Source organism: Limtongia smithiae (assembly GCF_038497785.1).
Source record: "Limtongia smithiae strain NRRL Y-17922 unplaced genomic scaffold V1518scaffold_3, whole genome shotgun sequence".
Classification (NCBI taxonomy): domain Eukaryota; kingdom Fungi; phylum Ascomycota; class Lipomycetes; order Lipomycetales; family Lipomycetaceae; genus Limtongia; species Limtongia smithiae.
Genome location: NW_027117624.1, coordinates 496,456 through 510,217, shown reverse-complemented (window position 1 = coordinate 510,217; position 13,762 = coordinate 496,456). Strand labels below are relative to the sequence as shown.

The 13,762-nt window shown below is 54.5% G+C and overlaps 6 protein-coding genes across 6 annotated transcripts; 3 read left to right on the top strand and 3 right to left on the bottom strand.

Moving 5' to 3' along the window:
• Nucleotide 1: 1 nt before the first annotated feature.
• V1518DRAFT_413465 (Sec63 Brl domain-containing protein) lies at nt 2-6,309 on the bottom strand. Its single transcript, XM_066903323.1, has one exon. It carries the CDS (start codon nt 6,164-6,166, stop codon nt 95-97), a length of 6,072 nt encoding a protein of 2,023 aa, XP_066760684.1. The 5' UTR covers nt 6,167-6,309; the 3' UTR covers nt 2-94.
• Nucleotides 6,310-6,352: 43 nt separating this feature from the next.
• On the top strand, nt 6,353-7,737 carry V1518DRAFT_413464 (uncharacterized protein). The gene is made up of 3 exons (XM_066903322.1): nt 6,353-6,410; nt 6,471-6,626; nt 6,688-7,737. Exons 1-3 carry the CDS (start codon nt 6,390-6,392, stop codon nt 7,603-7,605), a joined length of 1,095 nt encoding a protein of 364 aa, XP_066760683.1. The 5' UTR covers nt 6,353-6,389; the 3' UTR covers nt 7,606-7,737.
• V1518DRAFT_413461 (uncharacterized protein) lies at nt 7,588-9,100 on the bottom strand. The gene is made up of 3 exons (XM_066903321.1): nt 8,245-9,100; nt 7,952-8,188; nt 7,588-7,895 (listed from the first exon to the last, which is right to left on the bottom strand). The coding sequence occupies exons 1-3, from the start codon at nt 9,037-9,039 to the stop codon at nt 7,692-7,694; spliced, it is 1,236 nt and encodes a 411-aa protein (XP_066760682.1). The 5' UTR covers nt 9,040-9,100; the 3' UTR covers nt 7,588-7,691.
• On the top strand, nt 9,057-10,305 carry V1518DRAFT_413458 (Pre-mRNA-splicing factor of RES complex-domain-containing protein). The gene is made up of 2 exons (XM_066903320.1): nt 9,057-9,425; nt 9,480-10,305. The coding sequence occupies exons 1-2, from the start codon at nt 9,176-9,178 to the stop codon at nt 10,253-10,255; spliced, it is 1,026 nt and encodes a 341-aa protein (XP_066760681.1). The 5' UTR covers nt 9,057-9,175; the 3' UTR covers nt 10,256-10,305.
• A 35-nt stretch (nt 10,306-10,340) lies between these two features.
• On the top strand, nt 10,341-11,257 carry V1518DRAFT_413457 (uncharacterized protein). Its single transcript, XM_066903319.1, has 3 exons — nt 10,341-10,648; nt 10,704-10,922; nt 10,978-11,257. Exons 1-3 carry the CDS (start codon nt 10,394-10,396, stop codon nt 11,065-11,067), a joined length of 564 nt encoding a protein of 187 aa, XP_066760680.1. The 5' UTR covers nt 10,341-10,393; the 3' UTR covers nt 11,068-11,257.
• Nucleotides 11,093-13,475, bottom strand: V1518DRAFT_413455 (mitochondrial carrier domain-containing protein). Its single transcript, XM_066903318.1, has one exon. The coding sequence runs from the start codon at nt 13,404-13,406 to the stop codon at nt 11,241-11,243; it is 2,166 nt and encodes a 721-aa protein (XP_066760679.1). The 5' UTR covers nt 13,407-13,475; the 3' UTR covers nt 11,093-11,240.
• Between the last annotated feature and the right edge of the window lie 287 nt (nt 13,476-13,762).

The following is a 13,762-nucleotide window of genomic DNA, read 5'->3' as shown; positions in this document are numbered from 1 at the left end:
ATAGTCTGCCATCACCACATTATTTTGACCACAATCTCTATTAAATACAAGAACCATAGATGCAAAAATTACTCTACTGACCATGCCGCAACACCTATAGCAACGACGGACGCGGCGCCTTGAGATCAATCTCCAGCTTCGTGCTGTTCAACAGATACACATCGCTAACACATGTCAGCTCAACCTTCCGTCCTTGCACGCGCGGAGGCAAATCAACGACAACCTCGATCGGCGTACGCCAGTTCATACCCGGCTTGGGATATACGCGCTTTATGACAAGAAGCTCGTCGTCGCTCTTGGCTGACATTAGCAGTAGCCATCCTTCAAACTGGGGCTTCGGGAATTTCGGCGTGTAACACTTGAAGTCTGGCGATAACGGTCCGCGTTTGCGCGTCAGGCGCACAACGAGCGAGGTTGGTTGCGATTGCTGCGTATCGATGTCCACAATGGGGATGCTGCCCAGGACCTTCAAGAATTCGGACTCTGACCGCTTCGGTACGTTAAGATGTACTGCAAGTTTGTGCAGGTCGACCTTATTCATATCGCTTAGGTTGCGTAGACTGACGACCATCATGCTGTGATTCATTGGCTGCGGTGTCAAACCCGGTAGCGCTGTCAATGGGTTGTCGTCGAACCATACTGCCTGCTTGATAGACTGCATGATGTCGATAAACGAGAGACAGGTCGACGTGTATCCCAACTCGCCTGTGATGTCGATATACGCCTGCAAAATTCGCAAACTCTGGTCAAGCACAGACACCATATCTGTCATATAATCTGAGATTGGCAGTTCCGCGCGACTCAGGTGCGCCTGAATCAGCAAGAACGCTTTCACGTGCGGGTCCCACATCACTTTCTGCATAGCCTCGGCTGGATACCGCAATCGCTTCGACAGCTCCACGTTGAGGAGGTCCTCATTATGTCGTACTGATAGCAGATCATACTCCGCCGCTTCTGCCAGCAGCTGTAAGCAGAGTTCGAACGGCGCGTACTGCTTCACCTTCTTCAGCAGATTTCGTACAGTCTTATGCGAGATGTAGTAGTAACTGCTAATCTGCAAGAAGGCAGTCGGCAAGATTGATCCATCCTCGAGCAAACGGATGCAACCCGACTCGGCCAATTCCGACAGCGCCTTATCCACAAGATCGATAAAGTACTGATTCAGTCCTTCCGCCGTCGTATCTTCCAATCCGTAGTACGTCGGGTTCTTGTGCACGCGGCGGAATAGATACGTGCACGTCAAGAAATTCAACGCTTGCTGCCGCGTCTTAATCGTGCCGCTGGCAATCTCCGCACCAAGGTGATCGTCAAGCACCTTGTGCAGCGACGACTCAACAGGGAAGCCAGTGTGCAAAAATCGTCTGTAAAACGGCTTCTTCGACTCCTGCGTGAAAATCATCGCCACACCGCTAGTGTCAAATGCGGGACGACCAGCGCGACCCATCATCTGCAGGATATCCGTGAGATTCATGTCCTTGTACGCTTCGATACGTCCGTCAAAAAACTGCGTGCCCTTGATGATCACCAGGTGCGCCGGCAAGTTTACGCCCCACGCAAGCGTGCTGGTTGCGATCAAGACCTGAATCTTGTTGTTCGTGAAAAGCTCTTGCACGATCTTACGGTCCGTATCAACCAGTCCTGCATGGTGCTGGCCAATTCCGAACTGTAAGGACAACTTCAAAGGCTCATCCTTGATCCGACTCAAAATCATCATAAGCTCTTCTTCTGACATCTGCAAGAACCGCTTTGGATTATCCTCTGCGCCGCAGAAGTTAATCAGATCCGCCGCTGTCAACCGCGTTTGCCGTCGCGACGCTACGAAAATCAAGCACGGCTTTGTCGGCGAGTGGCTCTTGATGGCCATGAATGCGGGCCTGTTCATGCTTTTCATCAGCGGGCAGAAACCCGTATTGTCCTGAAATCCGTCAATGTACATCTTCAATGGTACCGGTCTGATCGACTGTGGGAAATTGAATAAGCCCTCTTTTAGATTCAACCATCCCGCCATGTCGCCCGCGTTAGCAACCGCCGTCGACATACCGACAAGTCGAACCGGCTGATTAGTCTGCGTCGACACGTAGTTCATACGGCTCACAATCATCTCGAGAATAGGTCCGCGCTCGCTAGCGAGTAGGTGAATCTCGTCCATAATAATCAACGATACCTCCTGCACGAACTTCCGCGTCTTCCAGTTACGCGTGATACCATCAAACTTCTCTGGGGTTGTGATGATAACGTCGGATTGGCGAATACTCCGCGCATCCGGCGCGGAGTCGCCAGTGAGCTCAACCACGCGAATTCCAGCCGGCTCAAGCCTCGTCCTCCAGTCGTCAACACGCTCACGCACAAGTGCCTTCATCGGCGCGACATACACGACCTTCGATTTTGGATAAGTCTTGTACGCCCAGAACATCGCAAGCTCCGCCGCAACCGTCTTGCCAGATCCGGTAGGCGACCCCAGCAGCACGTTCGACGGGGTGTTGTACAAGCAATGGAAAACCATCGTCTGCATCGGGTTGAAGTAGTTAAACTTCTCCTGGTAAATCGCCTCAAGAACAGGATTCTGTAACGCCGTCACAGGCAGCGGACGCAAATCAAGCAACTTCGTCTGAATGTTTTCGTTCTCCGGCTGAATCAAATGCTGGAACGAAATCGTCGTGTCGCTATCTCCGCCAGCCCAAGCAGTGGATCTCAATCGAACATACACCTGCGCTGGCAGGGGATCAGCTAGCGGGATAAAGAAATCCAACTCATGAGTATCATTCATATGCTTCCTCGTGAGGATAAATTTCGATGCATGCAAAATTTCCGCATCCTCAGAGTCTTCAACCCACACCCAAAACGACTCCGCTGACCCATGTAACTGATCATTCCACGTGAACAGCGGCGTAATATTCAAATGGACACGGAGAATATTCCGGATAATCGGCGACACCTCGAAGTCCACCGAGAAATAAGGCAAATTCTGCAGATACCGCGACACAGTCGCACCGAGACCGCGGTTGCGAATGAGATCCCCAATCTCGGACACATTCATGTCGCGCATTGCCTCGATTGACACCTCCTGTTGACACAAGCGATCCGTAATGTTCTTCGGTAGATTGAACTGGGCAAGATAGTGCTCGTACGGCATTGGCCACAATCGCTTGTCGATCGCCTTGCAGATCGACAAGATGCACTCCGCAAGCCGTCCCCAGTGTCGATTCAGCGCAATTAAAAACAGCGCGCGGGTGATACGCGCCGCGTTCTGCGCTATATATGCTGTGTCCGAGGTCAACGAGAAGGATTCAATATTGGCCCGTGTAATGTATGCCTGTAGCAAGATATTGATCTTGCCATGAGAACTGTCGGGGGTACCGGCAACTTGACAAGGAGCGGCTTCTTCCAAAAGCTTTGTAAGCTCCTTAACCTCTTCTTCACGCGCCTTGAGCCCGTCGAACTCGCCACTATAACTGAGCATTGCAAGCACGTCAGCCGTTGTCGCCATAGGCCGCAGCATGGTGTTAAAGACTTCAATACTGGAATGCATCAGATAAAATTCTGAGGCGATACGACCGACATCTTTCGGCGTGAGCGCGTCGGTCCGCTCGTCGAAAATAATCATCTGCGTCTTATGCAATTGCCGGGCCGCATTCACAATCAACTCGCGCCGTCGCTGGCCGAGAGTTACATCGCCTTCCAGCGTCTTGTATTCGATGCCGTACGCCATCGGATTTTTGCGCATTCGCACGTATAGATACGTGTAACCAAGCCACTGCACACCTTCGTCGACAGTGGTAATCGTTCCCAGCGATATCTCCGCGTTCAAGTTATCGACCATTCGCTCCTGGAAGCGCGATTCGATTGGATGCTGCTGTGTCACAGCAGAGAGATAATGGCTCAGCTTGTCGGCTGTTGTGCACAAGAATGCGATACCGTACTTCTCAAACTGCGGACGACCTGCACGACCAAAAATCTGGATAACGTCGGTGATTCCGAGATCCGTGAATCCGCCCTTCTTCGCGTCGTACACCTGCGTTCCCTTTATAACCACTGCAGCGGCAGGTAAGTTCACTCCCCACGCAAGTGTGGCAGTACAGCATAAAACTTTGGTAACACCATCCGTAAACAAGCGCTCCATGAGATTTCTGTCTGCTCGCAGCATGCCGGCGTGATGCACGCCGAAACCGTCTCGGAATATATCTCGAATCTCGCGACTCTTGGACCGATTCATCTCTTGCTGAGCATGGCGAAACTTTGGATGAGTCGTAGCGTCAAAGAGATCTATATCGCCTTCCGACATCGCCATCTCGCGAAGCATCTTAACGGTCTTCATCGTGTCCTTTCGCGAGTGCACAAATACCATGATCTGATGTCCTTCTTGCAACATCTCGACCACTTTCTTGTAGGTCAACTTGTCGAGATTGTCATTAGCCGTCTTGCTGCCAGCCTTGCCCTTGACACCGAGAAAATGCTGCTCCAACGGAACCGGTCGGAATGAGGCATCAAAGTAGAAAAGTCCCTCGCGGCGATCAACCTTCAAGAAATCTGCGACATCGACATAATTCGGAAGAGTAGCAGACAATCCCACAATTCGGATCATCTTCTGCGTAGTCTCGACCTGGCGCTGTGTACGCGAAACAAGACTCTCAATAACGGCACCACGCTCGTCATGAAGCATGTGCACTTCATCGATAATCAAGAGCTTGACTTTTTCAACAAGATCCGTGTCGCCGTTGCTTTTGCGCGTGACGACATCCCACTTCTCCGGAGTCGTGACGATGATCTGAGTCTTCAATACCTCCGCGCGGGTGAGTTGCATATCACCAGTGAGTTCCCGCACTGATATTCCGAGCCACTTCAATCGTTTTCCTAGCTTCTCCACGATTTCGGCCGCAAGCGCCTTCAGCGGTGCGACGTAGACGATCTTGAAATCGCTCTTCTCGACATGATACTGTCCCGCGTTGGGCTCCTCGAATGGCGTCGGGATGCAGTGCATCGCAATCGTGTGCAACACCGTGAGCATGGCGACGTCGGTCTTACCCGCACCTGTCGGCGCGCAGATAAGCATGTTGCTGTTCGTGCCGTACGCGATTGGATACACGAGCGACTGTACGCGGTTAAGTGACTTGTAGCCCTTAAAGGTTTCGCGGCAGATATGGTCGAGGTCCTCGATCTGCACAAGCTTCTCAGCAAACTCGAGCGGCCGGCTCTTGGGATACGGCACAGTGATTTCCTCGTAGTAGTCCTCCATTGTGCGCTCTGTGCCGGCGGGCAGACTGTATTTGTTTCCCAGCACACTCAGTGTGTTCCCCGCGTCGTGTGCGCGGTAGACATGTGGATATTTCTCCTCCGTACTTGATGACTTGGGCAACGGCTTGGCCTTGCGCGCCTTAAGCGCCTCGTCGAGTCGCCGCTGACGCTCTTCCCGCGTGAGCAGCTTCGACTTGACTACTGCATCGTACGAGCTTGCATCTGTCGCTGCCGGTGCGTCAGAACGCACGCGCCGGTTCTTGTTCTTTTGCTTCATATCGCTCGCATATGAAATGCTGACCTGCGACATCTTGTTCGTGATCCCGGTATCTTCGTGGTCCTGCAGCGCATCGACGATCTGTGCGCGGTGCGAGATCAGCTCGGCGACAAACTCGAGGTCGCCATAGCCAAGGATGTCAGCGAGACGAGACTGCAGCTCGATGACGGAGCTGTTGGAAGTTAGTGTAGTTTTTAGTGTCGTCACGAGCTCATCGAGATCCATCGCGCCGTTCGCGTTGCGCGCGAGATACTGCACGCACTGACTCGTAAGCCATTCCTCATCGTACTGCGCACTACCGCCGACGCCCTCGTTGTCGTCGTCGTCGGGGGAGGACACCGAAGACCCATCCGATCCGGCGCTGAAGCCGTATCCGTTGTCGTAGTCGTCATCTGAATCGGTGAGAAAGCCCTGGTAATCGTCGTCCCAGTCGCCGTCAATAACGCACTCCTCCCTGTCGTCGTCGATCAATATTGTGCGTGTGTTGACGTTCGCAGCCGCGGCAAGATCTTGGTATACCGGACGCACACTCTTCATCGCTTGAAACTGCGCCATGAACATGGCGACATCGTCTTGTACAGTCACCGCGGGCACGGAGGTTGTCTGTACCATTGGAACCGATTCAGCAGCCAAATTCGCAGGTTGCGTCGACGACATTTCCGCTTCTATATGTCTATTGAGCCTGTTGCGGTCATGGAAAATACGTCACCAACCCGCTTATTTAGAGACGGTTCGTGCGATCTTCGCGTTCCAAATTCGCGAGTATTGTAAAGTTTTATCCTGAATCTTAATTAATTCCTCCCAACCTTTTATTTTTTATTTTTTTGCCTACTGAATTCCATCATTCATTATTACCTTATCGCCATCCACCAGTACAACGATGCCCACAGAACTAGAAGAAGTGCGTTAGAGATGTTGGTGTGTGGATACCACATTGAGGCTGCTAACGTGTATTTCACAGCTTGTGGACTTTCTCCACTCGCCTCAGCCGATGATTCGGACCATCGCGCTGCAAAACCTCGTTGGATACTCGACTGGTCCTCAGAACACTATCTTTCTCCGGAATAACCTACAACCTATTAAAGATCTCAAGATAATAACACGGGATTTGCAACCAGTAAGTTGCATCGGCGCCAGGTGTGAGTGGCGAGAGAATGGAGACTAACCATATGCTATAGAACGTACAGAAGGCGGCACTAACAATGCTCGCCAACATGAGCACCTTTGTCAAGATCCGCGCTTTACTAGCCGAGGACGTGACCTTCCTCGAATTCATCGTTGCACAAATCGTGGACCTGAACCAACCCAACGCAGACCTCTTCTCCATCCTGCTCGCCAACATTGCTAAAGACGATGGCGTCGCCCAGATCTTCAAATTCCGTGCAAAGCAAGCGCCACAGCCGCCACTAGAGTCTCGGTATGCGGTTGACCAGCTTGTGGATTGCTTTGTCAAGGGCGCTGAGAATAAACTGAATCCGAACGCCACATTTGACTATCTCGCGTTTGTGTTTGCGGATATCTCACGGCTGCCGGAGGGGCGCAAGTATTTCGTTACCGAGCAGGAGTACGACCACCTTGTGCCGCTGTCAAAACTTCTCGTCTTCACCGAATACAACAACGATGTGCGCCGTGCTGGTGTGGCGTCCACAATCAAGAACTCGCTGTTCGAGCTTTCAGAGCACATGGCGCTTCTCGACAAAGACGGCGTCAACATCCTGCCATACCTCCTCCTTCCCCTAGCTGGTCCTGAGGAGCTAAAAGAAGAAGAAATGTTCGAACTGCCGGAGGAACTTCAGCTACTACCCCCTGACAAGACCCGCGAGCCCGATAACGAGATCATGTGCGTACACGTGGAGTCATTAGTGTTACTCGGCTCAACTCGACCTGGCCGCGACAAGCTACGGGATAGCGGCGTGTACCCGATCGTCCGCGAGCTGCACCTCGCGGTCGAGAACGAGGCCGTGCGCGATATCTGTGAGCGGTTCGTTCAGCTGATCATGGCTGACGAGCCGGGCACTGCATCCGTAAACCAACGGCTGCAGATTCTTCCAGACCAGATTGAAGAGGTGGAGGAGTCATCACTAGAATCGCTTTAATTTACCTACGCTTTTGTAAATTAAGAAGCCGTTTTGAAGCACTTTTTCGTTTCGCCCTGACTACAACCTATTATACAAAACCGAGTCTAGAACCCACTCTGGCCAGCAAACGGATCTTCTTCATCGTCCTCGTCCTCGGGATCGTAGATCGCGTTCTGCTCAAACTTGAACAACGACTCCTGGATCTGTTTGCCCTCAGCGTTAATCCGTCGCTCGCTCGACACCACCTTCGCGCGTGAGTTGTCGTCCTCGTCATTCTCCTTCGACCGCATCTGTCGTTTCATGCGTTGCTGTACAGTTGTCAGTACACAACCCTACAAAACCCAATCACAACTAGGCAGCAAACCTCAATTTCCTTGTTCTCGTCCTCCGGGCCCTCCATAATCGGCGCCTCTTCGTCGTCGTCGAACTCCTCATCGAAATCAATCTCGTCCGCGTCGTCGTCTTCCTCGCGCTTGACGGGCCGGGCGGACTGCGAATCGACGGTGCGGAGACGCTTTCGCGCAGGCTGGGCCTCTGCGGCTTCCTCATCAGGATGTAGATGCTTCATCAGCCATCGCGACGGCTGGCTTTTCTTTGCCATCTGCGGGATTTGGTCAGTTATCAGCATCAGTGCAGTGGGTCATGCGATGGACGTACGGCTTCTTCGGCTTCTTCGATGGACAACGTCGCGTACCGATTACGCGGAGTGAACTTATACCACTTCTCCGCAGGTACGACTTTAAATCCATCGTCGTCAAACACAAACAACACGTAGCAATCAGATTGCGACGCCTCGTAATTTCCAACCCAGGTATTCTTCCCGTCAAAGTCCTCGACGAGCCACGGATAATGTTCCTCGTAACGTAACTGGCGCTGCTCCTCATGACCGGTGTACACTTGCCGCGTTTTCTTCTGGAATAGGTTGCGCTTGTTTCGTCGCCCGTTGCCGTCTGGTGCAACATTTGCTTCCGGATCCGGCGCCACTGAGCCATCATCCATCTCTCCTGTTGCTTTGTCACCGCCCTCCATCTTGACGCCATTCGCATCAACGCCACCCTCAGTCTTCACCTCCGTGCCGTCCTCGCGCTTTACTGACAACGGGTTCTGCTGCTGCTGATACCGCAGCGATCGAGGATCCTTCCGCAGCATCGTCACCGGCGGCGCGAACGTTGACGGATCCACCACTTGTCGACTGTTGAACTTCATAACATGAAACCGTTTCCCTGCGCGCTCGTTCTCTGTAAACGCGCGCAGGCGGTAGTCGGTGTACTGTTTTCTCGGCGCACTAGCGGAGGCGGCGGAAGCAGGCGATGACGGCGCAGGCGACACAGAGCCTTGAGAGCGCGCCGCTTCGGATTTGATCTGTGCCTGCCGCGCGGGGGCACTAGCGCCTGGCACAGATCGCTTGCCGTTAGATCCACCGCGAGGAGAGGGGCGGAAGATGTTTGCCATTGAGCGATGGCGGAGTGGGGAGGATGCAAAGGGGATAAGAAGCGTACGGAGAAGGAGAGCAGTGGAGTTGGGAAGTTAAGTTTCAACTTCGCATATTGAGATCCCAAATCATACACAGCGAGCACGTTTACACATTATGTCGCGTCTCGACTACCTAGCCGCAAAATATCTTACTGCCGAAGACGAGCACGGCGACGCAGTGCGCCCTAAGAAGCGGAAACGGAAAGAGGGTTCGTCGTCGAAGAAGCACAAACATACGATCACAACTACTACGACGGCAGATGGATTGATCATAGCAGACGATGACGATTCGTGGGGACTGCAAGGGCCTAGAACACAGGAGAATGAGGAAGAGTTAATGGAGATGGGCGAGGATGCTCCCGTTGGTATGTTTTGGAAAATTAACCTGTTGGTGTTGGAGTCTGCTAACATATGAACAGTTGCCGGCGTTGACGACCGACCGAAACGCGCACCAGCGGGCTGGAAAAAGCTGGGCTCCAAGCCTTCCAAACCTGACGCCTCACTAATCACCACCGCAGACGACAATGACGAGAAAGTAGTCGTCACTCAAGATGACCCCGAGATTCCCTCGCCATCACTCTCCTCCGGTCCGAGCCGTGTAGGCGGTCTGAAGACCGCGGCTCAGGTCAAAGCCACTCTCGACAAGAAGCGTGCGACAGAATTAGCAGCCCTTGAAGCCAGCTCGACCTCCGGCAAGCACGCTGAGGTCGTCTACCGTGATGCATCTGGCCGGCGCATCGACATCGCCGCATACAAAGCGCGTATGGAACAACAACAACTTGACGACGAACGGCGCAAGCGCGAGGCGGCCGAGAAGGAGAAAGCGCTCAATAAGGGCTTAGTGCAAGAACTACAGCGCACAGACGAGGAGCGCAAGTTGAGCGAGGCCGGAGGGATGTCGATGACGCGGTACGCGAACGACGAAGGCCTTAACGACACGCTCAAGGAGCAAGAATTATGGGCCGACCCCGCGGCGAACTTCCTGACCAAGAAGAAGGTTGAAAAGACAAGCGCGACGGGGTTGCAGATATACAAGGGCGTATTCCCACCGAATCGATATGAGATCCCCCCGGGACACAGGTGGGACGGGGTGGATCGGTCAAACGGTTTCGAAGAGCGGTTGCTGGAGTTGCGGACGCGATCAAAAGAGAAGAAGCGGGAAGAGGATGCATATGCCTCTGACGAGAGTCTGTAGATATGAACATGTAATATACACTACTGCACGAACTGTGCATAGGATGATGGGAAGAAGCTTGTAGGAGCTCCACCAGTACGCCGCACGAGTTCGCACTTCCGCTAGCCCACTTCTCTCCTCCGGCATCCTCATCGCACAATGCGTCTCCAATTCACAAGCACTGCAGCGGCGCTGCTATGCGCTGCATCTACCGCGCTGGCGCAAGACTACGAGCTCCTCGTCTCGGTCGAATCTCTCAGCCCTACGTTCAGATACGCGGACTCGGTGCCGTTCAGCATTGATGCGGCCACCAAGCACGCAACTATCTACAAAGAGGCTCTTGAAGCGCGCTCGCCGGTACCTACGATCGAAGTCGATGTTCTCATTCTGGTGAATGGCAATTCTCTTTCTGATGTACGAATACCGCTCATTCTGTCCTCTAAGCCGTTCGCCAGCTAACACGGAACAGCACATCCCGCTAAGCACGGCCGCTGAGGTGCAAGACGTGTTCACCATCAACACCGACAGCACCGGCGTACCATTTCACGTTGACTACACGTACAAAACTATAATTTCTGAGAGCAGTCGCAGCAACGGACCGATTGCGCCTGAAGTGAAGGTCATTGCGCCAGTACGTGGCCCGGCTGCATTTTTGCGGCCTGTCGTCCTGCGCGAGGCCGCGCCAGAGGTATGAATTTCTGCCAGTGGGGGTGATTGCATTATACTTACTGATGGCTTCACAGGAGGAGAAAACGTTTCTTCAAAAGTACTGGCTGTTCCTCGTGCCCATGCTGCTTGTGTTTATGCTTGGCGGAGGAGGCGGCGGTTCATAACCACCCCGACCAGAGTAATACAGTTCACGAATTGAATTGACTCATACAAGTATTGATTCATACCAGTTACGGATAAACACAGATGTAAGAATGCGATGCGTCTATGTAGTTGAAGCGATGATTAAACAAGACAAACTCCAATAATAAATCAAGCCCATGTTTGCTGTACGTGGTTACTTGCTGCTGAAGCCAGGAACAAGCTTCCACGAGTCGCGCAGCTGCGTGACCTTAGGCTTACCAAAGTTCTCATCGATGTCGAGCAAGATCTTCAGCGCGTTCCGACTCCGCAGATACTCGACATTGCGCATGTCTGCAGGGAGGGCCTTGGGCTCGCTGGACGGCACAGAGTGGCCGGCCTCGGACTTGCCAATGGTGGCGTGGTACGGCAACATGGTCTGCAGCATCTCATAGGCAGCGAGGGTGCAGCCAAACTGGGGTGAGGAGCGGAAGATGCGCGCCGGACCGCCCTTGAAGAAGGCCTTAAAGCCTTCCTCTCGGAAGATGGTGGTGGCGCAGTGGGCAATGTTCTTGTAGTGGGTCTGGCCTGCGCGGGCCTCAGCCTGCAGCCGGGTCTTGATGACGTCGCAGGGGGTTGTGAGATAAGCGGCGGGCATGCCAGCGACGGCACCCGCGATGAGAAGCTGGCCGATGCCAAGGCTCTTGTTGGGGCCCTCACCGAAGTAGTCTTTCTTGAGATGCGCGTAGGTGGGGAAGTAAATAGCGGAGAAGGGCACGTCGCGCATAAGACAAGCGGTGGCGCCCTTGTAGAGACCGAGCAGACCAAGGTTGCGGACAATCCAGACGGCGGAGCGCTTTGTGGCACCCTCAATTGACCGTGCGACCTCGCCCTGGATCTGCAGCCGGATCTTGACAATCTCGAGGGGGTTTGTGAAGACAACCTGGCAAGCACCGGCTGAGCCACCGGCAATAATCTCGCTCATGAGGGAAATGTTGCCAAACTCATCGGTGAGCTTTCCGCGGGCAAAGTCGTTGACGGTGAGCTTGATGGCCTTCTCGGGAGCGACACCAACAAGCTGAGGGCCGAGGCCGGAGTAGAGGCCGCGGAAACCTTCGTTGTGGACGACCTTGCGGAAGCAGTCGATGGAGTTTTTGTAGAGGAGCTGGCCGGGGACCTGACTCCGCTGGTTCTGCATGCGGGTCTTGACGAGATCGATAGGGTAGACGATTGTTGCGCCGAAGGCGCCGGCGACTGAGCCAAGCATGAAGTGGTAGACGGACTCGAAGACCTCGGAGAGGAAGTGACCGGGGTGTTGGAGGGCATGCTTTGCGGCGTCGACCTTCTCAGCTTGTGCCTGGTGATAGACGATGACAGGGTCGCGCCAGGACGGGTCGAGCACCTTACGGAAGTCCTCGTGGGAGAGACGGCCGGAGCTGTTGTCGAGGGAGGCGAAGTGGAAGAGAACGTCAATCTCCATGGGAGTGAAGAGGGAGAACATAGTGGAGCGGGCAGCCTCGTTGGTGAAGTCGAGGCGGGTGATCTTGCCGTCCTTTGACTTTTCGCAGGCGCGACGCACGATAACATCGACCATGTCGGTCTCGCGGATAACGTTGACGAAGGCGCGGACGGAAGCATAGGAGATCTTAGAGGAGGTGGAGATGTTGCAGAGAGTCTGAAGAGACGAGAGCAGACGGTCGGAGAGCTTATGTTTTGAGGTCTGCTCAATGATGCGCTGGAACTGTTCAGGGTCGATATAGCCGGTGTGAGACTTGTCGTAGAAGTGGAATGCCTGGCGGACGCGCTCGCCCTGGAGGCCTCGAAGCATCTGAGCGAACTGCTGGTAGGTCATGGAGTGGCGCTTCTTCTTGTCGCCCAGGTAGAGAGTGACCCAGTCGCAGTTCCAGTCGAAGGGGACGGAGTCGTCGGACTTGTTCTTGTTGTAGTAGTCAATGAACTCGGCGTAGTCAACGACGCCATTGCCGTCAGTGTCAAAAAGACGGAAAGCGATCTCGTACTCGGCATCGGGCTTCTGGAGGATCGTCTCGAAAAAGAGCCAGTCCTGGAAGGAGATAAGACCACGGTGTGCGCGGTCGGCGACCGAGAAAAGAACGGCATACGACTCGCGGGCGATCTTGTGGTAGTCCTCATTGGCGGGGGCAATTGCGCGGACAAAGTCATCCTGAGTCATTGCAGTCTCGCCAGACTCGAGGAGCGCGGTGGCATGGGAGCGAAAGGTGGACTCAGCACGCGAGGAAGGTGCGGCGGAGGGTGGAGGTGGTGTGGTCGCAGAGGTCGCACTGGGGGGGACGGGGCCGGCGGGGACGTAGGCAATGGCGGGGGCGGTGCCGCCGGGGAGGATTGCGGGGGCGGGGGCATCCATTGTGGAGAGGGGAAGGGAGAGTGAGGGGAAGGCGGGGTGGTTGAGCAGGCGGTGTGGAGACGGAGAGCGGAGGGGCGGATGCTCTGAGGTTTAAAGACCCTGGAACGGCCGTGAGCTACGAAAACGCCGTCGCGCCGGACTCTTCGGTCCCCCGCCCCGCCCTGCCCTGCTGTCTCTCCTCCCCTCTGTCCGCGCCCTGCCATTGGTCGCTCCAGCCGCCCATTGGCGCCACCGCCCGGCCACTTGTTCGCTCCTCTGTGTGCGCACGCCGCGAACGCCAGTGCGAACGACGTGGGGGAGGGCCAGGGCGGGGCGCGGGGCGGCATAACTGCGGCAGGCGTGCGCAGTTGCGGCCA

Bases quoted from the DNA above. Each gene is read 5' to 3' on its own strand.
- V1518DRAFT_413461 (XM_066903321.1), bottom strand. From the start codon at position 9,039: ATGGCAAACATCTTCCGCCCCTCTCCTCGCGGTGGATCTAACGGCAAG. The intron at 8,189-8,244 runs GTACGTCCATCG...CAAATCCCGCAG, and splicing joins TCGAAGAAGCCGAAGAAGCC to ATGGCAAAGAAAAGCCAGCC. The intron at 7,896-7,951 runs GTTTGCTGCCTA...ACAACTGTACAG, and splicing joins ACGAGAACAAGGAAATTGAG to CAACGCATGAAACGACAGAT.
- V1518DRAFT_413464 (XM_066903322.1), top strand. From the start codon at position 6,390: ATGCCCACAGAACTAGAAGAA. The intron at 6,411-6,470 runs GTGCGTTAGAGA...TGTATTTCACAG, and splicing joins TGCCCACAGAACTAGAAGAA to CTTGTGGACTTTCTCCACTC. The intron at 6,627-6,687 runs GTAAGTTGCATC...CATATGCTATAG, and splicing joins TAACACGGGATTTGCAACCA to AACGTACAGAAGGCGGCACT.
- V1518DRAFT_413465 (XM_066903323.1), bottom strand. From the start codon at position 6,166: ATGTCGTCGACGCAACCTGCGAATTTGGCTGCTGAATCGGTTCCAATG.
- V1518DRAFT_413458 (XM_066903320.1), top strand. From the start codon at position 9,176: ATGTCGCGTCTCGACTACCTAGCCGCAAAATATCTTACTGCCGAAGAC. The intron at 9,426-9,479 runs GTATGTTTTGGA...ACATATGAACAG, and splicing joins GGGCGAGGATGCTCCCGTTG to TTGCCGGCGTTGACGACCGA.
- V1518DRAFT_413455 (XM_066903318.1), bottom strand. From the start codon at position 13,406: ATGGATGCCCCCGCCCCCGCAATCCTCCCCGGCGGCACCGCCCCCGCC.
- V1518DRAFT_413457 (XM_066903319.1), top strand. From the start codon at position 10,394: ATGCGTCTCCAATTCACAAGCACTGCAGCGGCGCTGCTATGCGCTGCA. The intron at 10,649-10,703 runs GTACGAATACCG...AACACGGAACAG, and splicing joins ATGGCAATTCTCTTTCTGAT to CACATCCCGCTAAGCACGGC. The intron at 10,923-10,977 runs GTATGAATTTCT...ATGGCTTCACAG, and splicing joins TGCGCGAGGCCGCGCCAGAG to GAGGAGAAAACGTTTCTTCA.